Genomic DNA, 26,156 nt, shown 5'->3' on the forward strand with positions numbered 1-26,156 from the left:
AGACAATGTCCTTATGGTTACGAGATCCAGGTGGAGGTTTCGGTTTGAGTCAAGCGTGGGCCATTTACACTAAAAATCCATCTTCACAATTAGTACTCTATAAACAAAAAAACACACAATATAAGTACGTGATGACTCAACTGTGAACTGTGTATGTGATCATTTGCAGTAAAAAACACAGAGCAGCGGAGAGATTCTTGAGAACTGATAGGCTCCTTTTTATCACCTCAGCTCATCATGGAGACGCCTGTAATCACTCAGCTGGCCCCAGGGGCCTCGTTTGTCTGTGGAGGAAGTGCATGAACATGATGGCTTAACGCCCCCACCAGCCTCGTACTCTTGACTACAGTCATTGCCCCTGCGGTGCACATTTACTTCCTTTAAATTATCTACAATACAATCAAGAATAAACAGATACAATAAAGTCAAGGTGCTGCAAGTCTTTCTTAGAAATTATGTTAAAAATAACTTTGAATGGACAGTTAAGAAGATCATACAGGGTTGCTTGATGCTCATAAGCCCATTCCTGTTGATTTGATGCAAGCCTTACTACAGAGCTTTTGTTGTAATTTCTGACTCCATTTATATCAATGTTGTGATGCACTGATTTGTCCAACTTTGACGAAAGATTTAGTTTGAAATTAGTCGTTCTCTCACGTTTTCTAAAAGAATAATGCATGAATTTTGTTGAGTATTTATTTTTATGATCCTTACAGTCAAAATCCATATTTGCATTTGCATCGAGGTCTATAAAAAGTATCATCTATACGTGCATTTCCTCCCAGTACCCGCCTCTGATGTCCTCCACTCCATTACCTTCATGCACTTGCTTCCATTTCCTCGGATTTTAGGTCAGCATGGACACAATGAGAGGGCCATTTAAAATCTGGAGCCCACTGACACACATGTCTCTCTCTTCCATATACTCTGATGGCCTACAGCTGCAGGCGAGTGCTATCTATTGTTCAGCACACTGTGGCCTCAGCATGCTTTCACTGCTTGTATAAAAGATGGCTGGACTTCCAGCGACAGGGAGCGTGCACATCGCTTCAGTTAGTAAGACGGATGGATGCCTGGTTGAAAACTGGCTTTTCCATATGCACAAATAAAAACAGCTGAAATCTTTTGATTTACACATCATTGGTTTGTAATATGTCAAATATGGTTGCCACAATACCAGAATGTTAAACCTCAATGTGTAACTATTTAAAATCAAAAGATATCCAAACCTGTTTCAGTACATTTCTCTCTCTCTCTTTGGGTTAAAAATATTATTGAAGATCTGAGTTTTTTTTAAAAAGCTTCTTCACTTTTTGACACCATCCTTCATTAAAATAAACAAAATAAAACACATGGTATAAAAAAGGATCAAGTATCAAGACTTTTGAAAACCTTAATATGTCATAATAAACCAACCTTATGCACCAATATCTACACATTTCTTGCAGGCATACTGCAGGTGATTGGATCTTTATCCGGCCTTCTTATATGTCTGATATATACCATTGATGTATAGTCTATTAGTCATACTTTGAAAATGTTGGATTCCAAGAAATGCTGTGGTCTTTAATGTTAACATTCAAAAACCGCAAAAAGGAACACGATCTAATAAAACTTCAGTTGCATAGCCCTAAAAAGACTACAAAGAAAAGTCAACACACTCAAAGTCCTTTATTGTCTGGGTAGAGCAGCAGCACTACGCGTACGCTGATGAAGGCTTTGTGCTTTGTTGAACCAACGCATCCGTTGTTGATCTGTACACTGCGGCTCTACCCAGAAAAAACATACTTTAAAGGACACTGAGTTTACTGACATTTCTGTCTTCTTTAATATAAAAAACCACAGCATGAAGCACACATGCATTTTATTTTAACACAAGTAGTTCTAATAATTTCTGACTGAGAGGAGAGACAAGACGTTAATTTAAAGCTGCAATGACACATTTTGTTGATTTTGGCGCCCCCTGTGGACAAAGCAGTACCTCTTATCTCTTTGCTTATCTTGTCAGTGTTTTCTGGAAAAAAAACAAAGATCATCTTGCTTTCTTGTAACAGTCGATAGTATCACTCAAAGTGAACTGTTGCCAACAGAAATGTCAACAAAGGCTGTTTGAGCAGCGTTCTGTAACTTCCTCGTCTGACACCTAAACCCAGCACAAGTGGTTACAAGCATTTAAAATGGCCATTTAGATATAATCAATAATGTCTGCTTTGGTCTTGTTTGCTTTTGTAGGTGATTTAGAGGCAACCAAATTGATTTCAGTCTGTTTCATAACCGGCTTAAAACTCTTCACAGGAGCTTTAAGTTATTTAAAATGTGACTGAAGTGCGGCATCACCAGCTCTTAAAATATGGATTTAAGTCAATCAAATATACCGAGTACAAAATACAAACTGTTATAAATAAATGAAGACAGTCTGTCAAAATTACACCTATAAGTTAGCACTAATTAGATGCTCTTCTTAACAATAGAGATCTAAGGGCTTTTTAGCATTTGATTTGGAGTGTCAGAAAGTAACTTAACAGGCTATACAGGGCTTCATACTCAGTGTGTCCACGAGCTGCTGCACTCATAATACAAGTTCCCTGACTAATGGGTGGATCAAAGACGGGATTTTTATCAGGCCTCTCCAGTGGCAGAGGGGAGAATTATGGGTAAAGAGAGGTCCATTCCTTTGAGTTTCAAAAAGGCTGAGGGACCTTTAGCACTCCCTCGGTTAATCAGAAAGACTTTTAAATTGCTTAGGGAATATTAACTTTTAAATATAGACACATATAAAACAGTACAAAGTAAACCAGAGTGGATATATTAACATGTGTAGAAGAAGTGAACCTGTGACGACGTGTCCACATTTGATGATCATACGAAATGAGTCTGTCAGAGGTAACTGGCAGACCAAAGAGCGACTTTTAGTAGTTTGTCCGAGGGGGGAAGAAGAGAGAAAAAGGAGGAGGATTGCTCTGCTTCAGCAAATTTTGGACTTGAATGCAATGGTATGCATGATGGATGAAGAGTGGTCAAAAGCTCGCCTTGTGCTGCAAATCCCTGACAATTTACTGACTCAAGTTTGAAGGAGAAACACTCCTTCTATGCTTCTCTGCTTTCACTTTTTTAGAACTCTGGGATAAGATCACTGTAGCCTATAGGCAGTATTGCTTGCAGCCAGGTTATTACATCACCTGCATCTCTTAGTCAAACAGGGAGCACAGCTGCAAATTCATAGCTGAAGTTCAACTTTATGCCTACAAAAAGTCTGTGTGTTTAAGCACAAGAGACAAGGATGTGTTTTCTTCCACTATAAAAGGACTAATTTGACTAGGATGTCATTTGATTAGGTTTATTGTGTTGCATTAAGTGGCCTCACCTTTTGTTGAAATGATGCACTGTTTACTTTATTTTTCCTATATGCACACATTACAGCCACAACAAGTTGCTCTGAAAGCAAAGACGGATCTATACCTGTGACATCTGAGGCCGGAGGTTGATCTCCTTCAGGTTGATGGTTTGAGGTTTTAGGTTGTTGAGCAGCTGGCACAGCAGCACCCCGTCCCGCAAGGTTTGCGCCAGGTCGAACACTTGCGCCGTTTCCGCAGTCACTCGGTGGTTCGCGGGCAGCACGTTGCAGCTGATCAGCCACATCGCACACTGCCTCCAGTGCTCCATCTTATCGAGGAGAAGCAGTTCAGTTCTAAATGTTCAAGATTTGGTTCCTATCTTTCAGTCCGTGCACGGCATGACAGCTGAGTTTAGCGCGGTCGGACAGCTCGCCTCTCCAAACTCCAGCATCGCCTCTGGAGGACAGACAGAGCTGCTGCAGGTTGTGACTGAAGGCTGAACAGCTGGGACACGCAGCGTGAAACCCCCCTCTGCATGAGCGAACTTCCCCTTCCTTCCTCTGTTGTGTTTCCACGGAGGTGGTCTTATAACTTTCACGGAATCTGTCCTTAATACAGGCGTAGACATAACCTTAATATGTCATTACATCTGAAAGCAGTTTCCACTTCTCTTGTAAAAAAGCTCTGCAAAAAAATCACTATTTGTGACAGGTGTTTCACATGTACGCAATATTTATTTGGCCTATGCAAGTAAGTATGAACCTGATTTAGAGTTGTTGTTTTTTTAATAGTTGTTGAGGCAAAAACTGCGGCTAAAAAGAGTTATAAGGATGTTCATGATATTTTAACCAAGGGGCTGCCAAGATGAATTACATCATCATTCAATCTGAGATCATTCAAACAAAATAAAAGGACGACTGCCTGACCATATTCATCCAAAACAAAAAAACAATAAATGAAATTATAAGAAAGATAAATACCTTTTTTTACCTCTGAAATTTGAAAAGCTCAGATCAGATAAGATAAGATAATCCTTTATTTATCCCACAATGGGGAAATGTACATTGTTACAGCAGCAAAGAGCAAAGATTGCAGACAAAAAGTGAACACAGTAGAAAAAAAAAAAGAAAAATTAAGAATGTACAAAAAAAATAGATATTAAAAAATAGATTTAAAAAATAAAAAATAGATCAGCTATTTGACAAAAGTGTAGTCTGTAATATTTAGTGTAAGTGAAGATTTGACTATTATCTTTTTTTAATTCAGTCTACTTAAATACAATAAATTATGATGCAAGTTTTTGACATTTTTGCTTCGTCATTTCCCTGAAGTTTCTCGTTCATTAAATCGTTTACATTAAGCCTAAAGAGTAATCCTTCTTCTCCGCTCTCAGCTGACATTCCTTATGTGGATTAAGAATGGCTGACAGGTGACTTTAAAGCTCCTGTGAGGAGTTTTTAACTACTTATGAAATTAACTGAATTTAACACTGATGCCTCTAAATGACCTAATAAAAGCAAACTATGGACCATAATTAACAATATGGATTATTTCATACAGTAATGTCCAATACTTTAAACTGTTGACAAAGTGATTAACAGCACACTGCAAAGAGCAGCCTCCTTTAACATTTCCCACGGCCATCATTTCACAGAAGGTGTTATGTTTGGAAGTTTAAATTTGAGATTAGATTCAACATTATAGTCATTGCATAAGTACAAGAATTGAACAACAGAATGCAGTTTAGCATCTCACCAGAAGTGCAAAGAGAGCGTGAAATAAGGAAGTAAACTGGTACAGTCGCAGATTTTGAGTCATGGTGTAAAGGATAAACAGTTGGTATATATATGAAGAGAGAGTGAAAGGATAATTATTATGGTATGTACAGTAACATTAGCAGAAATTAGTGTACATCCTTATTCAGAGAGTAGTTTAAAATATGTCACAGAAATGTGCAGCGTATAAAAATGTTCTCAATATTCATACAGTATGTATAGTTGAGAATAAGCTTATAGGGGGTAAAGTGTATTGCAATGCTAAATAAACATCTGGATAAAATTTTGTTTTTAATGTAAACATATACAGGACAAGCTCAGTAAAGAGATCGAATGTAACACATTGTCCACAAGTCTACACAAGCTGAGTGTAGTGTGTGTGTGTGTGTGTGTGTGTGTACAGGAAAGCTGTGATCTCTGTAGGGTTCAAACCGAGGCAGAGAAGGAAACCTCCTGCTTTGGGATTCACTGTACATCTCTGTCATTAAACCCATGACATAAACACAGGAAGGAAGCTGAGGGATCCCATCTCGTTTCCCCCTGAGTCATGGAGCCAGATGTTTCCTTACATTTTAAACGGGCTCAGAAACCTCAGCTTATCAGAGAGAGAGCAGCAAAACTCTCTCTCTCTTGATTATATTCATCAATAATCACTATGCTACAATAAAACACGCCCAATTAACATCAAAAATAAATCAAACTAATGATAATTACAATTAAAAATACCTCTGTCCATATATTATTTGTGACATATTTTGTTAATACTAATAAGGAAAACTGAAGAGTACTGCTGATAAATGTGCACTGTTATAAATACAATAAATGAAAAGGTGATCTTATTAATGTTCAATATTAGATTTTCTTTTATAGTCACAATAAATCAAGCGACTATGTTTTGTCAGAAAAATGTTGCTTGTATCACAAAATCCCAGAACATGAAGCCACCAATCATCATGAGTTTCACATTTATTTTGTGTATTTTGGAGGATTACAACTTTTTTTTTTTACTATTAATGATCCATCCATTATATATACCACTTTTCCCGTTCGGGGTTGCGGATGGTTGGAGCTGAGCCCAGCTTACATTGGGCCAGCCAATCAAAGGGCAGATATATAGAGGGCAGACCAGCCACCCTCACATTCACACCTACGGGCGATTTAGAGTCACCAATTTACCTCATGTCAACTCTTTGGACTGTGGGAAGAAGCCGGAGTACCTGGAGAGAACCCACGCATGCACCTGCAAACTCCACACAGAGAGGACCTGTCCGGCCGGGATTCAAACCAGGAACCTCCTTGCTTTGAGGCAACAACGCTAACCACCACGCGGCCTCTATAAATAATTATTAATATATTTATTTTCCTGGTTATTTTATTATTATTATTATCATTATTATTATTATTATTATTATTATTATTATTAATAATAATTTAATTTTAGTTTCGTTTTTTCTTATTTATTTGATAAACTTTGGGTCTAGCTGGAGAACATAGTGGAGTATAAAAATATTTCCTTAGCTAAATTGTGAGAACATTTTTGATCATACCAGTCAGATGATGTAAACATTTTCACACTCCATAACGGTTTCCTATGTAAGTAGGTGCTAACATAACACCTTGAATGGGTGATAATCTGTGTTGTGCTACAACATCTGTTAATGCGGGTTTAAACCGTTTATTACCTGATCATGCAGCTCTGTCTTGAAGAAGGTGAAAAGGCCTCCTAGAAGAAGAAATAAAAAAATAAAAGAATCAATAAAAGCTCCTGTGATGAGTTTTTAGCTGGTTATATGAAACAGGCTGAAATCAATACTAATTTCTTTATGTGACCTTCAAAAGCAAATAACACCGTCTGCAACAAGAGTGATTATACAGGCCTTGTATTTTTAAATGCTTGTAAGCACTGCCATCCAGTAGGTGTCAGATGAAGTGAGTTACTGCAGGCTGCACTGATATTTTCAGTGGTAAAGATTTCCAACAAGAGAAATGTTTGACTGTTAAAAGAAACCATAATGACTTTCTTTTTGTTCAGAAAACACAGCTTAGACATGTACAGGACAAGATCAGCAAAGAGATATGAGGCACTGTTGGTCAACAAGTGGTGCCAAAAATCAATCAAGCAATCAATAAATCAATTCATAGAGCCAAATTATAACAAATGTTATCTCAAGACACTTTACAAAAACAGCAGGTCTAGCTTGCTCTTTGGTATATTATTCATAAAGACCCAACATGAATCCACCATGAGTAGAGCACAAAGCAACATTTAGCAAAGTAACAGTAAAAACTCCTTTAACAGGCAGAAACCTCGAGGAGAAACACACTCACTGCCAAAACTGTGTGGCAGTTTTGAGGGGATAGAGGGAGACTCAGAAAGAGACAGACAGAACAATAACGAGTAAAATACATGTATAGCTAAAATGCCAGTAATAATACTAAAGGTATATTTATATTATTAGCAATAACAGCTCTGAATGATAATAGACTGTCACTGATAAGTCTAATATTAAGATCAGTAACTATAATGTTCTTGAAATGGGGATGACTGATTATGTTAACTAAGGAGGTTAAAGTCGTGCAGCTCTAAGATTCACTTCAACATTTATAATAATGAAAACAGACGTAAGTGATATTATTATATTATGAGTCCTAGCAGTTGATGCAAATTCAAAGTCTTTATAGGAGCTTTTTACAATAAAGATTGATTGATGTTTAATATTTATCATACCAAGTCACTTTAATCACTTATCACTTTATCTTGTCATTCTCTGCAAATACTTCCTCAATTCTCAATTCCCCCCAGTTAACTTCATCATTCATTTTGTACTGTATGTACCCCCTGTTTTTATTTTTATTTTTATTTTTATTTATCTTATCTATTCTGTTAAATGTGTATTTTTGAGCTTTCTTGTCTGTGCTGCTGTAACGCCCTAATTTCCCCTCTGGGGATCAATAAAGTATTATCCTATCCTATTTGAAACAAGTTACAGTTGTTATTCAATAGATACACATTTAACTTAAAGGTGCACTCTGTAAATTTGGTAGTGAAATTTGAAAGTTGGAGACTTAACAACTCTAGCTTGTATTTTCTGAACTAAATACCCAAACTTTATAAAAAATAATTTTAAAAAATGGGTCCCTAAAAAGCTTCCAGGAGAGTTAGGGTTTCACTGTTGTGGACCAACCACCATAACTTCTCACATAGCATTTTATCTTCAAACATCATTACAGGGACTGAACCAAATTTTAATCTGAGGATAGTTTGTGTATAGAGTTATGAAAATATACCACAGAATCTGTGAATTTCTCCAACTTTCACATTTCACAACCAAAACTCCATAGTGCACCTTTAAACCAAATTTATACATCTCATTATAAACATTAATTTAATCTTTTTTTTTTTTTTAATGTTATTTCCTATCTATTTATGTTTTGTACATGAATCAATATAGTTTTGTTTGGCCTTCTGTCCTTTGTGAACCTTAGGTGAAAAAAAACAAACAAAAAAAAAACGCAGCGTGCACGACACCGGAAACAGACTGCCAAAAAAAAAAAAAAAAAGAAGAAGAAGAAGAAGAAGCTGAGCCGTCAAAACATAAACAGAGCAGTCAACCCTGTGTGAACGCAGCTAGCTTACTTAAAGTCCGTCTGTTGCAGAAAAGCTTACGCACGCAGTCCTAATGTCGTGTGTTAACCGTGAAAGAGGTCACAGTCGAGGCTCTGTTTGCTAAGAAGTGGAGTGAAGAAAATATATCTGCAATAAAGATTAGGACTAAACTAAGAAGTACGCCTCGTCGGGCCTTCGAGTAGAGGTAACGCTAGCTTATGCTACTTAGCCACCACAAGCACTGCTAGCTGCTTGTTGGCTTTTGTTTTGTTTTTTTGACAACCAGCTGTTTTGGCTGTTTGACTCACAGCAGCTTCAGTTTTTAAATATCTGTTAAGCCTCATATTTACTAAGTTAGCATGAGCTCACGTCAATAACAATAACAAGTGACAAGTTGTCGGAGCTCTGCAGAGGACAGTACAGTGTAAACACCTAAAAAGCAAAGATGAGGTCAGGCCTTTTTGAAGCAGCAAACTATCGAGTCAGGTGGTTTGTTTTGTGTGGAATTAATCAAGCATGGGTGTAAGTTGAAGCTAAAGGAGCTGACAAGTGACTTGTGCCCCCCTTTGGCTCTCTCTGCAGAGTCGGTGGTTGACTTCAAGTGCAAGCACATGATGTTTGTTAACTTGTGCATGTTGCAAGTTTTCTTAATGTAGTTAATAAACAGCCTAAAGTGGTGTTTGTTTTTATATGTGACACCGTAAAGGTTCTCCCCTCGGGTCGACGCAGGACAAAGGTGACAGAAATGGCTGAGGCTGACGGCAAATCCACTGTGCTGAACGGTAAAAGGATCAGTGCTGGACAATAAGTGTGACAACATGGTGTGTGTGTGTGTGTGTCTGAGAGTTTATCAGAGGTTATGTTTGTTTTTTTTCACCCAGGGGGCTCAGAGGAAAAAGAACCAGGAGAAGATCAACACAAGGAGGAGGAAGACACCTCTGGAAGCAGAGAGGGACAAACACATGATGGTATAGAAATTATAAATGCTTTTAAATGTTTTTGATAGGGTACTGTTCTATTCTTAACACCGATTCAGTTTCGTTTTCTTTGCTGCGGTTTAAAAAAAAAAAAACTCCCAAAGAGACATTTATGTTTTAACCTTTACGTCCTTGCTTCTGGCCTCCCCTATTTCTGTAGCTCCCAAAGAAACAGGGGAGGCGTCTGGAGACAAGCCGGGCGAGGAAGGAGAGGCGGGGGAGAACAGAGAGGGAGAGGCGGAGGATGACACCGACAGCATGGATGGCAGCGGTCTTTACTCGCTGACTGAGGATGGAGATAGAGAGAGCGAGGGAGGCAGACGAGAGCGCGCAAAGGACAAAGACGGTGGGAAAAGGGCCGCTAGAAAGAGGAACAGACCCGGCGGCGGCGGCGGCGGCAGTAATCACTCCAGCAGCTCAGATGACGACGAGGACGAGGACGAAGATGAAGATCAGAAAGACGACGAAGATGACGACGACGACGACGATGAGGCCATGGAGGCGTGGTTGGGAGCGGAACTCCAGGATCTGCGCGGCCCCATATGGCGGGCGGTACCCTCGCTTTGCTCCAGAGAGATCGGCAGGGACTCGCACCAGTTTGTGAGGCGCGTGTGCGGAGCCCGCGGCCTCGTGCAGAGGCTGGAGCTTCAGGGTCGTCTGGAGAAGCACACGGGCTGCGTCAACACATTGCACTTCAACCCCTCGGGCACACGCTTGGCTTCAGGCAGCGATGACCTGCGAGTGGTGATCTGGGACTGGGCTATCCGCAAAGCTGAGCTGGAGTTTGACAGCGGCCACAAGAGCAATGTCTTTCAGGTAAAGGAAAAGATAAAACAGAGACAAGATCATTGCACGTTTTAATGGTGAACGATAAAAATAGAAAACAAATGATTGATCTTGCATGAGCGTAGACTACAGAATGAAACGATTGAGCTTGTGACGTATCAGTATGGCTTGACCATTCAATAAGACCTCTCCTATGTAGGCAAAGTTCCTGCCTCACAGTGGAGACTCCACCTTGGCCATGTGTGCCCGAGACGGTCAGATCAGAGTGGCAGAGCTCTCTGCCACACAGCGCTGCAAGAACACCAAACGTGTAGCACAGCATAAAGGGGCAGCACACAAGGTGAGTGAAGACTGAAGAGTTAAGGGAAGATTTCTAAGCGATTTAGTTAGTTTCCGTCTTTAACCTTCGAAACGGCTCACAGTTATGATGTTGTCCTTGATACTGCAGGGAACCTTTGCTGGTAAATGTTTAGCCCTGGCATACTTCTGTTCGCCAGATTCATCAAGTTCTGTAATCTGAGCCTAACAATGTTACAATGTTTTTTTTAACACTGCAGCTCCAGTCAATGTATTTATAGGTCTGATAACCCGGCCATTAAGAAGCCTCTCATCTCTGTGTGTTTCTTCTGTCCTCTTTTGCTCCAGCTCGCTCTTGAGCCGGATTCCCCCTGCTACTTTCTGTCGGCTGGAGAGGACGCCGTGGTGTTTGGTATTGACCTGCGTCTAGACCGTCCTGCTAAGTGAGTGACGCTCTGCTAAATGTTCACCAGTTTGAAGCTAATGCATATGTGGAAAGAGATCAGAAATTACAACACAGTGCACCTAATTTTTTATTTATTTTTGCCATATGTCTTTTTTTACAACTACGACTAATACCCTTCCTTCCCTTTTTTTTTTTTTTTTAAATCTGTGTTGCAGCAAACTGGTGGTTGTGAAGGAGGGTGATAAAAAAGTTGGGCTGTACACCATCTTTGTCAACCCAGCTAAGACACACCAGTTTGCTGTGGGAGGCAGAGATCAGTATGTGAGGTACGACGTTCACTAATAATGAAAACACGATGCACTGGAAATACTTCAATTATGTTCAACCTTCTTTCTTTTTTACGGTTTCTTAGATCTTACTTCTTAACTTTTAATTTTCTCTCTCCTCCTCCTCACCCTCTGTAGGATCTACGACCAGAGGAAGATAAATGAGAACGATAACAATGGCGTGCTCAAAAAGTTTTGTCCTTCTCATCTGGTATCCAGTGAATCCAAAACCAACATAACCTGCCTTGTGTACAGTCACGATGGCACAGGTAAATGTTACATAAGAAAAAAAGTATTTTCTCTTTGGTCCCCAGTAAAAATAGAAACATGGAGTAGCTTGCATGCTGCATTTATTGATGTGTTTTTTTAAATATAAATATATCTGTCATGGTTTAATGACTTTGCAATTTATTGGCGTGACCTAAATATCCTTGCATAATTTCTTACTCTGTACTGAGCAAACTGTAAAAATGTTAAAAATAAGGATTAATTATTTTTTATCTCATAGTCTTAAAAAACAGGAAGTTCTGTTTCTTACCACTCCTGATGTAGCCACAATGCAATATCAGAGCAGTGAAGCATGGACAGCAAATTAAAGTCCAATGAATCTGTTTTTCAAAGATTCCCTGAACGTTAGCTGTATGATTAAAAATCATGATCTGAATATGAGATATAAAAGTCAATAAAACAGATGAATGTTTGACCCTGTGTATGTGCGTGTGTGCAGAGCTCCTTGCCAGCTACAATGATGAAGACATCTACCTGTTTGACTCCAACCACAGTGATGGCGCTGACTACCGCAAGAGATACAAGGGACACCGCAATAATGCCACAGGTATGACATTCAGCTCGAATCACAGCCAAGGTTTATTACATGATTTAGCTTGTAAATAATTTCATTACTCGTGGTGTCGTTTGATGGATAGACGGTTCATTTTTCCTGAACTTAAACTGCAGGACTATAAGAAGTTATGGGTTCGCATAAACATCATGTCGTCCTCTCTCATCTTCCCCTCTCTCTCTCACAGTGAAGGGAGTGAACTTCTATGGTCCGTGCAGTGAGTTTGTGGTCAGTGGAAGCGACTGTGGACACATCTACCTGTGGGACAAGTACTCTGCACGCATTGTCCAGTTTATGGAGGGAGACAAAGGAGGAGTGGTGAGTCATAAAAACAGAGTGTGATAGATTTATGTGGGGTGCAAAGATAACCCAGGAAAGCACTCAACCAGTTTTTAGAGTTTCTTTTTTTTTAATCTCTTTATCTAAGTAGTTATAACTTCATAAAAGCAAAGTACACTTGATAACATTTGATTGTAATATTTCTACTTAATGGAATAACTAAATAAAAGCATTCTGTTCCCACAAATCCTCTGTTTAATCTCCCTGTATCTGTACAATATCGTCTCAGTCACGTCTTGTCTACCCTTGTTAACTAAAGGTGAACTGCCTGGAGCCACATCCACATCTTCCAGGTATCGCCACCAGTGGGCTGGACCACGACGTCAAACTGTGGGCGCCCACAGCTGAAATCCCCACAGGACTCAAGGGTCTGAAAGAGGTAGTTCACTCTGCTTAACATTATTACCAAGATCTTTCTAAAAACATAGGGATGAAGTCACGAGACTAAATAATACTTTACACACGATTCTGTGTTATAATACAATATTGATATTTGAGAAATCCAAATTTAACAAGTTTGTCCAAACTACATATTTCAAAACAAAAAAGTAAAAAAGTTTGCCAGGCAGACGGCAAACCAACAGGTGTTTCAGCGATGGAAGCAGGCAAGCGTACTGGTTCAGATATAACTGATTCTACCCGACCTAAAAAAGCCCCTGCATGTTTCTAATAAACTCCACGACCAGACACATGGAAAAAAAAAAACAAAGATAAATGTTGGAGATGCTTTTGAGAAATGGAGAGAGGTTAAATCTCAGAAAGACCAAGAGCTGCTGGTTAAATACCAAAGCTTCAGTGTCCACATCATGGCAACCTGCTTAGCACATCGACTCTAGGGAGGAGGGGGCGGGGGGAGACGGTGCTCTTTGTTTTGAATTTGGACTGCAGTACCCATCTCCAACACTAGGTGTCAGAGTTTCATATTTATGCTTTAATTATATCATTGAGACTTTCAGTGTAGGTTTTTATCTGAATAGTATCTTAACATAGTATGAATGAAGAAAAGATCATAAGGTCACAAGATCCATATGATTTGTTACATGTGAGCAGTAACATTGTATTAGGTTTTCTAAAGTTTTTGGATTGACTGGTTGTGTTTGTTTACTATTGCAATTATAATTGAACATCTCTCTTTGGATTGAATATTCTTAAAAGAAAAAAAAAAAAAAGGATTTGAATTTGTTTCAGGGACATCTCTGCTGTGTTTGCATTCTCTAATTCTTTTAAATCATTTGTCCTGTTTGTCAAGGTGATGAAGAAAAACAAGCGGGAGCGCGACGAGGACAGCGTGCGCCACGGTGACCAGTATGACACCCAGCTGCTGTGGTTCCTGATGAGACACATGAGGAACAGACGGCCAGCGAGGGTGAGCTCTCAGACTCAACAATATCCATTATGTTTAGGGCGGTGGAGTTCAAAAGATTTTGGAATGTTTGAACTCCCCTGGCGAGCAGACAGGCGAAAAAAAGGTTGCATTATAGGACATGAAGAGCTTGAACCTCACAAGGGACTCAAGGTGGATGTTTCTGCTGCTTTAATTTAAGCTCATGTTTATTTTTGGGGGAGTCTCAAATTTTTTTGTGAATGAAAAAATACTAAATAGCTGAAGTCCTCCCCCACCCCCACCTGCAAAGGCTGGAACAAGGTCGAGTGGGAGCCAGGGAAATCTCTGTAATGATTTAAAGCGTCAGGATTTTTGTTTGGCAATGAAAGTCTTAAAAAAGCATTGACTGTATATATAAATATTATATCATCATGGCCTTCAGAAAATCAATAACAAAGAACCATTTTGATGGATTTACTCATTATTTTTTTACCGAAATTGTTTTAGCCCAAAAATAGTCTTAATCTTACTTTCTTTTGTTGTCTCCTCTTTGTCCTGACACAGCCCCGGGGTGCAGAAAATGACACGGATGATTCTTGGAGCTCCCCTGAATCCTCTGATGAGGAGGAAGGAGGTCCAGACCATGTCCAGTGCATGTCGTCCTGAGCCACACACACTCAAACACACACACATGCACTCACATACATACACACACTTTATTGCCCTTGAATTGATGCACATAGGCAGGCACTATTGACACACTGGCACACTCAAACACTGATGAGCCACAGACTTGTTTTCTCTCTCTCTCTCTCTCTTTTCTTTTTACACACACAGACAAACACATTTACATGAACACACAGCTGAAACAGAGCGACAACTCAGCTTGACACCCCGGTGTCCCAGAATTTGTGAGTGTGCAAATGGCAACTATAGAGTGCATACACACCTCCAGAACCCAGAATTGTGCAGAGTTTTGTGTGTGTGTACATCCCTACAAACCTCTTGGAGGCCCCTCTGCTTGGTCATACATTATCTGTAAGCTCTGCCTCACCCAGAACGTTGAACTGGTGTGTGAATGGCAGCAAGCACCTCCTTTTTAAAGCACCCTGTAGGAAGCTATACATCACCAGCACACAACCCCCCCTGCCTCTTAGTAGCACCTACCTTATTTGGAGGAAGAGTGTAAATTGGTACTCTGAAACCAAGCCCACAATGTGACTTTCTTTAAAGAGTTGACAGTACAGAAGGAAAATCCCAGCGCCTCTTAATGCATCACCCCATTCTCATATAGATTTCTGGCCCTAGGCTTGTGCAGCTTGGTTGCATTTCCTCAGACTACTAAATCCCTACATGCTGCATCCCCCTACATGCTGCCCTTTACTCCCTCCTCTTCATCACACCCCCCTCCCCTCCCTTCACTTCTGAGTGCACTTTGAATCAGGGATGCTTTAGTTTGAGACGGACAAAATGTGCACTGAGTGTGGTCTTTGTGGGTGGGAGGCGTTGTCCTGTATCTTGTATTGGAAAACTTAGAATTAAGTTTAGTTCCCATACTTTCTTTTTGTTTGTTTGTTTTTGATTTGGGGGGATATTTTGCACTTTCTCTGTTTGACTAAAGAAGAGGAGGTTCCTTTTGCTTCCACCAGCCCTTCTTCCTCACTTTCCGCCCTGACACTGAAATGAAAGACGAAAACTTCAAATCTCAGTCAGCATAGACCTACAGATAAAGATGGTGTTCAGCATGTGCATTGGATGTAAGAACAGATGTTGGAGGAAATGTGAAGAGGCAGAACCGACCTGGATTCAATCAGAAATTAAAGACTTCCTGTGTGCCAATTGAGAACTAAGTTATAATGGACTACAATTGTTTAAAAAAAAAAATCCGTTGCTAAAGAACAGTTATCTGATGAATATTTTAAACCAGGTCGCATGTTTGCTGTCGGCACTCTACGTGTGAGTTAACTCATATCTGTGCATTGTGAAGATTGGCTGAAAGAGGAGGACAGCGGGGGCAGCGGGGGTCAATATGCTTGCCAGTCTTATGTTGTGTGAGAGCGATAAAGTCCAGCTTTTTCTCATTTTCTATGAGAACTCTACTTAGTTGAATTTATATGTAAATATATAAATATATATTAAAACTGTAAAAAAAAAAAAAAAAAATCAACTTTAGCAAATGCTGTTTGACTTCCAAAAAAAAAAAAGGAAAAACAAGATGTCAGAAAATTAGATTGGTATTGATGCAGAGGTTTATATTCTATATGAGGAAATAGTACTTTTAAAATCCAGAGGAAGAAACAAAGTTGACTTAAAGCACCATTTCTGTTCAGTTTCTCTTTTATGAATGACATCCCTCTGTTCAGAACAGAACTGCTGTCATTTCAAGTGTTAAAAGTTTGGATTCTCTTTCTTGTTCAAGATATATTATTAAACAAAACCAGTATTTCCTTTTAGATCTTAATCCAACATTTGAGACTGTTGTATCCAGAGTTTCCCACTGGCTATTTTTGGCATCTTGTATACATAAAAAAAAAAAAAGGCTTTTGATGAACAGTTTTGTTTCCACCACTGCCTAATATGACATTATACCAGTTCAGTTGGAGATATGTACAATTCGTGCAATAAACAAAATGACAGTGTACTTCACGTTTGTGTCATTTCATGAACTCTTGCTGTTTCACGGTTGCATCATACTTTAGATTATAATGTGTTTTTTTTAATTAAAGGCAGGGTTGGTAATTTCCTCCAGATACACTTTAAGATTCTGGTTAAAATGATCTTAATGTCCTGAAAGAGGATCAAAAGAAAATCTGTTATCTGTAAGCCTGTAAAAACGTCGACCAGTGTCTGCCATGAGGTACCAATCTGATGAACCAATCACGTCTGCTCGTTCTCTACCCCTGGCCTGCAAGAGCCCACACAAAGGGCGTCGCAGTTTATGCTGCGAGTTCACTTACCGCTCAGTGAGACGTGACGCTCGTGCATGTAAGTGAGCCTTTAACTCAATGAGCCTAAAAGGATAGCTGGATGTGGTTTATGTGTGGGGACATCTCGTCTCTGGTCTTGAAAAGCGAACATATACTTAAGCTATGTCATGTTTAACTTCCATTAGAAGTGAAGGAGGTTCTATTTCAGAAGAAGTTCTGATGCATCTTTTAACTTTGTGTGTGATACTGATTTTAATACTGATGCTTCTTGACCTATAAAAGCAAACCAAACCTTAGATAGGAAACTTCTGTAGTTCTTTTATACGCCTGTCACAGGGAAGGTGTCAGACAAGGTTATTAACAGCCCTTTTATTCTTAATATTTTCCACACTAAAGAGGAGTGGTGCTTGCCTTAATGCATGTTAGACATTTAAAATAAAGAATTATGAGGGTTTTCTAAAAAAAAAAAAGAGAACTAAGTTAGTCCTGCTCGGTCCACAGGGGGCACCAAATCCACACATCCTGAAAGTTCCTCACAGGGGCTTTAATGAAAGGCCAGAAATGACTGGAGGTTTAAATCACATCTTTTCTGCTTTGTAATCGTGGTAAAGCTTTTTTCATTCACAGAAGTGAATCCTATGGGTGCATTTGAACTTGATGATTAAGAACGTTTTTCTCCACATTCATAAACTCCTCGTTGCAGCTGAAGTGAGAAAAGAACCCGACGAATGAGCATTACAACATACTTTTTTTATTCAACAGTTCTTTGAGAGGGAATTTCAACTCTAGACATGTTGCCAGTCACAAAACACATCTACCTACACTGGTAGTCACTCACATTTTATCCACTCTGTATCTGAAACAGCCTTATTTCACATCAACAAAACTGACAAAAACAAACAGTCAACATGTACAAACACAGAGGAGTCCGCTCTGTGATTTTGGTTGTATTTTCTCTTTAGAGAACCTGTGCTCAGGTGCACAGCTGTAAGCTTGTTCTCCGACCTGATGTCTAGAACGAGGCAATATCTATGAAAATACACATCTACAAACATTCTCTGACACGTGTGAAACAGCTGAACAGAAAAACAGCTACTTGCTCACCACTGACATACCCTGCTTCCTCTCTCATTAACTCAGCACACCGGATGCAAGATTGCATTGAAACCACAAGGATGTGACTCTAGGAGATAGCAGGTTAAATAGGAAAACAGATGTTACAAACGCAGCACAAATAGCCCTTTTGCAAGTCATCCCAAAGAGCAGAAGTAAAGAAAGAAAAAAAGCTGGTATGATTTTTCTTGTAATACCAAATCAGATTTTGGAATGAGCTGCTTAACTTTACAGTAAGCTAGTTTAAATCACCCAAACGCAGGCGGCAACAGTCTTCAACCTGTTTCAGTTAATCTGTTGGACTTCCTCCTGCGTGTAGATGTCATCTAGCCTGTCAAATACAATCTGCCGTGACATAGTGCAGACATAAATATTAAAAGAGGCACTATCATGAGCTTTCACTTACGTGCACTCGCACACAAAATCACACTGATGAGAATATAAAGTGTCAGCTGTGTTATTCCTTGTATTCCAGGAACTGCTGCAATCTTTTCCGATGCTCTGCAGACATCTGAACAGCACTGAGGATTTCAAACAAAAACAAAAAGTAGTCAAACAATGGTCAACTCTATTTGCATCATTTGAAGACAGTCCATTTTTACAAGAGGCCTTACTTTAAGTGAGTTCCAAATGTAGTTGTTATCCTGTAGATGGCGGTCTTTAAAGTGGCCCTGAGAGCAAAGCGCAGGGTTTTGTAGGTGGAGTCTCCCATGCTGCTGGTCGACCTGACCGGCTTACTGGAGGCATGAGGCAGCTTGAAGTGTCGATCTACTGCCTGAAGATATGGAGGAGAAGACACAGCTGCTGTTAGTGGGTGAACATTTTAAACTCGGTGCTCTCTCCTTTGCCGGAGTAAGCGTTAGGTGAAAACGCTACTATCATCATAAAATTAATAAAGATTGCATTGTTTTAAAACCTTTTCAAAAAGAATGAGATATAGTAAATTGATTTATTTTATTATAGAGATGAACTTGCCCTTTGATTATCTCTAATCTTAGCATTTCTGTTTGTTTTTTTCCCCCCAAAAAAGGCACAAAGTTCAGTTTAAGGTTTGTATCAAAACATAGTGTGCAAAAACACAGCACAACACAATAATCAGAGCAGGAACATCAAATTGTATTATTTATGCCATAGTTGCTGCAATGAGCCATGACCACTTACCTCTTGTAAGACCAGCATGCAACTGAGAATGCTGGGTAATGTGGTCTGTACAACCCCAAACTGGTCCTCTGAGAAGGAAGCTTGAACAAGGTAAGACAGCCCTGGAGGAGGATGTGAGAGGTTGTTGTCATAGAGATGATGATTTCACAGGTAACACTCTCATATCTACCACAAGTGATGCAGGAAAAAAAGCAAAGAAAGATCTCTGAGGAGAAGCCTCTTTCCTTCAGCCATCAGACTGTAGTCTTTATTAGTACGCTTACATTACAATGTTTTTTCTACTCTAGATTTTATATTTTTACATTTGAATATTTTTTTTACTTTTAATTTCACTCCTTTGTTAATAATTTGTGTATCTCCTTGATTGGCCAGGTACCAAAAATATTTCAATATGTATGTACAAATATATAACAGGCCAATAAATAAATGTGAATTTGAATATATATGAAATGTAGACGACCATGTCCTCGTACCTTCTAAAGCCCAGATGTGAGCCTGGCTGTCTGCAAACAGAGCCTGACTGGAGGCTTCTGGAAGCTTTGAGAGACAACGTTAATTAGAAACACTTTTCTACTTAAGATAAAAAAAAAAACACATTTACAGTAGATTGATAAATTAAGTGTACTAAGATGGACGTGTTTAGACCACCACACTACTACAACATGCATGCATGACCAAGGGGTGGGAGGGATCAGACTTCAGAGAGCAAAGCAGACTAGCCCAACTACTTTCTACACCAGGAAGTTGAATGCATGATTTTGTTTGTGATAAACATTTCCTCGTCAGTTTAATCTCAAGCGCACAATGTCCCAACATGCGATTAGTACAGATGACGCTTATATAAACAGCACAACATGAGCGTAACACCACTCATTCAAGCCTCAGAGTGATTAATTAATGCGTCTCGTTGTAACAGCCAGACGGACGGAAAAGAGATTCATTAGTAATGTCTGCACGAAGCAAAGTCAAAACCCAGGAGTTCAAAGGAGAGGTCTGCAGGGCGGATTTGTTAGATTTGGTGAGCCTACATGAACAATCTACTGTGTCAGCATGCAGGGAGCCCCTCACAGTGATTGGGAGTCTACAGAGGACAGCATGCACACGCCACACATCCTTACCTTGTTAAACAAATACATTATCAGCACCCGCTTTGCCAAGAAATTTTTAACCTGAATGGAGCAGTTAAGTGTAGAGTTGTTTTAGCTTTCAAAAAAAACGCACAAGATAGTGAAACACACATGAAGACAATTAAAAAAAAAGGCTTTTCATACTTGACCCAAGGCTGAGATCGCAACTACTGCTTCTAATTGAACACATCTCATCTCTTAGAATGGATGCAGACACAGAGCATTGACCTGACCTCTATTTTATAAGTGAAAGAGATCAGAAATGAGGCCAAACATATTTCATTGGCACTCCTGTCTGATCTCTAATACACATTTCTATAGTGCCAGTACAGAAGTCGTTGGTGCAATAGAGTTGGAAATGAGGACAGTAGAGAGAGTGTTTACGGTCTGTGTCCATAAAGCAGAGATGACTGTTGGAAATATCTGAAGGGACAGATCCCTCTACAGGACTAAGTATGAAAAGCCTTTCAATACTATTTTAAATAAAAACTACATCCATACTGTGGTTCTACATTATAAGATTCAAACTGAAGTACCTGTTCTTTTCGGTTTTGGAGGAACTTAGCCAGCAGACTTGGTTTGGACTGTTCTGCTTTTGGATCGGTTACTGAAGCGGGGGAGGGTGGGGGACTGCCGTTGATCTGCGAATCTGCACAGGGACAGATGCTAGATTACAATGGGAATCAGAAAGAAAGCTGGGTTTGCAGTTACCTGTCCTTCATCTGTGAACTTGTTAAGTAATGAAATGATCAAATGTCTCACTGACAAGTTGACTTGAAGTTCACCACCTCAGGAAATAGCTGACAGGCTCAGTGAATCACGGTGAAAATACAGTTCAAGAAACAGGTGAAAATTAGCTGAAAGTCTTCTATTAGCCTCCTCTCACCTGTGGAGGTGGACCAGAGTTTTGGACCTCTCCTCATGACGTGTGGGCTCTGCACTGTACCGAACCACGGCGAGCATTGTTCCACAGGAGCAGTAAGACGCCGCAGGGCGGGAGACGCAAAAGGGCTGTCCAGGTCAGGAGTGAAAGGTGCTGTCAGAGGACTCTGCGGATGGCCAATAACGGAGCGTGCAAAGACTGAAGCTGGAGTTTTTATGAGTAGAGTGGGCCTGGGGCTCATCAGATCCTCTGTACCTGAGGTCACTTTTGAGAAATAAAATAAATGGTTAAAATGTCAAAGAAGACTGCTCAGAAACAATTCAGTTACTTTTTGTTTTATAGAATCGTACATGAAGTCTCGGACGAGGTCTTCCTTTCACTCCCAGTGGACAGCGATTTGGCTCTGCCGTTGGTTGCCACAGTGTCGTGATATGCTACAAGTCTCTGGGTCAGATCAGCGAGCAGAGACATACACTCCTTACTGATGGCGTTCCAGTTATGAGGATGACCACCTGGGACAGTCAAGACACACATTTTAATTTTGTCATACTAGAAGATTTAAAGTGTGTCAACATTTATTTAACATGATTAAAAAAACATTTCAAGAAAGGTCCCCTTATGTAGACAACAAGAACGGACCTGGCTGACTCAGACCGAAGACCTCACAGCGTCGTGATGGGGAGTGTTGAGACAGCAGAGCCAAGTCCTGCAGAGCTAGAAACTAAAAGTTGTGGAAAGATATGTTAAAACACTCAAATTGAATTATACTAAAGCACACCATGAGGAAACTTAAAGAACCTGACATGTTTCATCTACCTTTACTATGGCTGGCTGACTTTCAGTAAGAACTTTGGGAAGACACAGGAGGGCATCCTCAGTGAAAGACGACTGCACAGGAAAACTGTACATCTGCAGACGAGAGGAAACATGTTGAAAAACATTAAACCTTAAAGACAGATCATCACATTACATTTGAAGTGATCACAATTGCTGAATCCTTGGATGTTCGTCATTATGGTGCAGTTTAGTCTGAGGCGAATTATGTACTTAAACATTCAAGGCAGTGACAGCACTGCCCCCTAGTGTCTACAAATATGTAAAAAGCTAACAGGAGAACTCTGCAATTCAACACTCATGTTTGGATATTACATTTGTTATTAGAACATGATACTGTGGTGGTCAGTCTGCAACTTAGGCTTTGATTATTGTACGTCTTTTAGACTTTGGATGGACCCAGGTCAGACTTCATTAGATAGAAAATAAGACACTGATTACAAGACCAGTGAAACATGTGGTGGTGGTGTTTGTGTATCTGCATTGGATGTTGTTTAAATGCTACACATACCTCAGTGACAAAGATCCGAAAGAGCAGCAGTGTGACGTGCCATGTGAAGAGGAGGAAGGTGGCACTCATCCACAGGTGGTAGAGCAGAGAGAGGTCCAGCAGTCCTGCTATACTGTCAAGCTGGTGGGCAGAACTGCGCGAGGAGACGACACAAACAACACTCAGTAATGCAGATGTGTTGCTTTACATCAGTCCAGCGAGCAGCACACGGCAAAGGACAAGACAAGAATGTTTGTTTAATGAAATTATACAGACTCAATACTGACCTGTTCAACTGAAGATTCAATGTTTTACAAATCCACGCTCTTGGAATGTCTCCTGTTGGCATTAAATTAGACATATTTTGGAATTCAACCGGGAATAAATGAGCTCAGGCACAATAATAACACCCAAAAAAAGCATGTCCAATAAAGAGAACTTCAAGGCTTTCAGCTCCTTGAGTATTTTGTTCTGAGTGGTGTCACTCGTAGAGAGAAATAACTCACCCAAGAAGAAATACACAACAATGTAGTTCCTGACAGAGTACAGTGCTTGAGTGGCGCTGCACTTCACCACCAGAGGTAGGGATCCCTTAAAGCGGAGGTATTTGTGTTGCTGTGGAACAATTACAATAAGTTCACATCACATTCAAGTTCACATTACATCAACCATAAACAGCTTTTTAAAGGTCAGAACCAGTCATTTTGTTTTTCTAAAGTTTGGATCAGCCTGTGTGGTTTCAGACACCAGGACTAAAAAATCCTGATAGGAAGAAGTTTATAAACTTTTTTTTTTTTTTAACAACAAAAGAATTGTCTTTGCCTTCTACAGTTAGAAACTTAAATATTCAGTAGTGGTTGTGACATCATCAGTCAGATAAATTAGTAATATCACTTAACTTACCTGAACAGTTTGGAAAGCCACATAGTTCATGTTGTGGATCACACCCAGCAGACTGTGAGAGAAACCAACGAAGGCTCCAGCCAGCAGAAGGAAGACGTGATACTCATTCAGACACATTGAAGCGGAACTGTCGAGGTTTAAAAAACAAGTAGAAAATTAAGACTGTGGATGAAGAATGTTTCAATTAACATAATGTTGTTGTTTCTTTCTTTTACACCACAGCTTCTTACCCCTCACAAGAATAACCAAGTGTCTCATATCTGCCCCCAATGGTGATGGCACTACACCAACCAATAATTATTCCCATGATGCAGTGGGCCATGGAGCTCAAAAACTGACGAGGGTGGAGCAGCTGACCCAACAGGGCGATCTTTGAGCATGCAATAGTGGGAATGACTGCAGATAAGAGGAAAAAACATCCGTTACAGACAGACATGTGTGTGCCTACTTTCAAAAACTTTTTCATCTGAATGTGTGAATATTACTCGGGTGCAACGGAGAAAGAACTGAAACTACAGATTAATGACCAATTTTGGAAATATTTGTATGAGCAATGTTGAAATAATTCATTAAAAGACAGAAAATGAAATCAATGCTGTTTAGAATATTTGTAATTTTAGTCTTTTGTTAAGATCAGATACTAAAATTAATTTTTCCTAACATGCAAAGATCATTTTGAATAAACTTGTTATTCTACTCGTGGAAGAAATAGGTGAGTATTTTATTATCTTTGGCTAAATAGAACTGCAAATGAGGTTTGTGAATGTTTCAAACAATTTGTAGATTATTCAAGGAATTCATAAATGTATAATAAATACACAACACATCTGGTTAATTCTCATGAGCTGTCATACTAAATGATGCGGCTTTGATCTGATCTAACTGAAATCTGAGTAAACCAAAGCTGACATCAAGGATGTATTCATCTCTATTCTGTAAAGTATCTTTTCAATCACCTGTATAATACTCCAGGTTCAGGAACCCCACCATGAGGATCACTCCAAACAGTAATATCAAGGAGAAGATGGCACTTGCACTTGATAGGAGGGACATGCATTCTGTAATTAGAAAGTAAGCCACAGTAAGTTTCACACATTTTCATAAAGCAGTGAATCAAATCTCCCAGTAAACATGTCGACTGACCTGATATCGTCTGGATAGGATGAAGGAGACTGAACCGGCTGAGGATAACAAAAACCGCAGTAGTGGGTGGCAACAACAGGACAGCCCAAGCAATACTGGCTGCAGCTCTCCAGCAAATAACCTGAAAAGAGCAATCATCATCATCATCATCATCATCAACCTTTATTTAAGTTCTCGGAGAGATCATTGAGGACGACCCTCATTTACAATGATGCCGAGAAAACATAAATGATAAACAACGAGAAATGAGATAAAGCTACTACAGCTACTCTCTCTCTCCCTGATTTCTGACTCTATCCACTGTCCTATCTCTCCATTAAAAGGCACAAAAGCCCCAGAAAAATTCTTTAAAAAAAAAAAGAGCAATAAAATATATACACTAAAATAATGTAAAAGCTTGAAATTACTACAGTGATAAGTCAATAATTAAAATCATATAAGACAGTTACAGTCAGGTGTTGTGTGGTTAAAAATAATATTTCCAAAAGTGTCCATAAGGGATAAAAGTGCTCAAATTCAGGTCCTGTTGTAAAACGTTCCAGCACTAACACTAAAAGCAGTTTTCAAAATCAGTCGTTACAGAAGACATAACAGAAACTCAATTCTTAAGAAACCTACACCAGGGAGGGGCAACTTTGGTCACAGCAAGGGGCCACATTCAAATTTAACTCAACATATACCAGTGATCATATATTATTATGGACATACTTCTGGGTTTTATGATTTCATGGCAGATTTTGATATATAAAAATTGACCTGAGGGCCACATTGAGGGTTGACGACCCCCCTGACCTACACGAAGCCACTGCTGTTAACACCTGGACATTTAATTGACTGTCATGCTATATATTTTTTGCAGCAGAAATTTTGTGCATGATCTCTTCTTATTAATTGTTTGTGTCACAGTTTGAAAATCCAAATGCTGACCTGTGTTTTAAATAAATATATTATTTATTAAATTGTTGAATTATGTATTATGTATTTCTGCTCGACTTGATTTATTTATTTAAACACAAGTCTTTAAATTCAAAATAAACATTAAAAAGTATTCTAACATGTCCTGAATTATTTTTATTGTTATGAATGTTTTGTTTTGACTCATAGCCGATAAGCTTGATAAGGCTAATAATAGACTGTATGGTATTTCTTTTACATCATGCCAAGTGTCGGTATCTTTATCGTAGGCTCAGTTCTTGCTCTGTATCTTATTATTTCTTAACATTTACGTCGCTGAATAGAAGCTGGAGCTGCTTTAAGATGCTCAGACATCATCACCACACAGGCTACAGGAAGTTAGCTCGCTGCAAACCGCGATTTATTTTTTCTCCATTAAAAACGTAAAATAAAGTTTTAAAAACTCACCTTGCGGACGAACCAACAACTCTGCTGTGTGGAAAACATGTCGTTCGGAGAGATGGAGAGCCACACGGCGATTTCTAAATCTCTTCGGCTCTCCTGCTGTCAAACTATTTTTCCACTCAGCTTTCCCATATCGCGCCACATGCATTCAAAGGACCTCTGAAGGACCCCGATTAATAGGTTGGCCACACAACTGCCTGTTG

General features: G+C 39.5%; 3 protein-coding genes across 7 annotated transcripts in view; 1 reads left to right on the plus strand and 2 right to left on the minus strand.

Moving 5' to 3' along the window:
- The window catches only part of vav3b (vav 3 guanine nucleotide exchange factor b), a 53,638-nt gene extending 49,803 nt beyond the window's left edge, over positions 1 to 3,835 (minus strand). For 3 of the 4 annotated variants that reach the window (XM_065954312.1, XM_065954311.1, XM_065954310.1), the window contains exon 1: positions 3,460 to 3,835. In XM_065954312.1, coding sequence (XP_065810384.1) covers positions 3,460 to 3,663 — 204 coding nt within the window. In that variant the 5' untranslated portion in view covers positions 3,664 to 3,835. The remainder of the gene's footprint in view (positions 1 to 3,459) is intronic. The other variant, XM_020629629.3, reaches the window with a different exon arrangement.
- A 4,838-nt stretch (positions 3,836 to 8,673) lies between these two features.
- dcaf8 (DDB1 and CUL4 associated factor 8) lies at positions 8,674 to 16,654 on the plus strand. The gene is made up of 13 exons (XM_020629752.3): positions 8,674 to 8,922; positions 9,424 to 9,499; positions 9,599 to 9,685; positions 9,855 to 10,510; positions 10,680 to 10,820; positions 11,126 to 11,220; positions 11,399 to 11,509; positions 11,648 to 11,778; positions 12,237 to 12,344; positions 12,538 to 12,668; positions 12,949 to 13,068; positions 13,939 to 14,055; positions 14,578 to 16,654. Exons 2-13 carry the CDS (start codon positions 9,463 to 9,465, stop codon positions 14,677 to 14,679), a joined length of 1,836 nt encoding a protein of 611 aa, XP_020485408.2. The 5' UTR covers positions 8,674 to 8,922; positions 9,424 to 9,462; the 3' UTR covers positions 14,680 to 16,654.
- Positions 16,655 to 17,669: 1,015 nt separating this feature from the next.
- ndc1 (NDC1 transmembrane nucleoporin) lies at positions 17,670 to 26,111 on the minus strand. Of its 2 annotated transcripts, XM_020660328.3 has the most exons (18): positions 25,957 to 26,111; positions 24,595 to 24,715; positions 24,408 to 24,509; positions 23,682 to 23,847; positions 23,452 to 23,578; positions 23,055 to 23,163; positions 22,836 to 22,887; positions 22,570 to 22,702; positions 22,041 to 22,133; positions 21,864 to 21,945; positions 21,575 to 21,736; positions 21,228 to 21,488; positions 20,878 to 20,990; positions 20,333 to 20,383; positions 19,688 to 19,751; positions 19,215 to 19,315; positions 18,668 to 18,828; positions 17,670 to 18,574 (listed from the first exon to the last, which is right to left on the minus strand). In XM_020660328.3, the coding sequence occupies exons 1-18, from the start codon at positions 25,993 to 25,995 to the stop codon at positions 18,511 to 18,513; spliced, it is 2,001 nt and encodes a 666-aa protein (XP_020515984.2). In that variant the 5' UTR covers positions 25,996 to 26,111; the 3' UTR covers positions 17,670 to 18,510. The 2 variants fall into 2 exon arrangements, with proteins under 2 accessions (XP_020515984.2, XP_020516032.2); XM_020660376.3 differs by lacking the exon at positions 20,333 to 20,383.
- Between the last annotated feature and the right edge of the window lie 45 nt (positions 26,112 to 26,156).

This window comes from Labrus bergylta, chromosome 4 (genome assembly GCF_963930695.1).
Source record: "Labrus bergylta chromosome 4, fLabBer1.1, whole genome shotgun sequence".
Taxonomy (NCBI): Eukaryota; Metazoa; Chordata; class Actinopteri; order Labriformes; family Labridae; genus Labrus; species Labrus bergylta.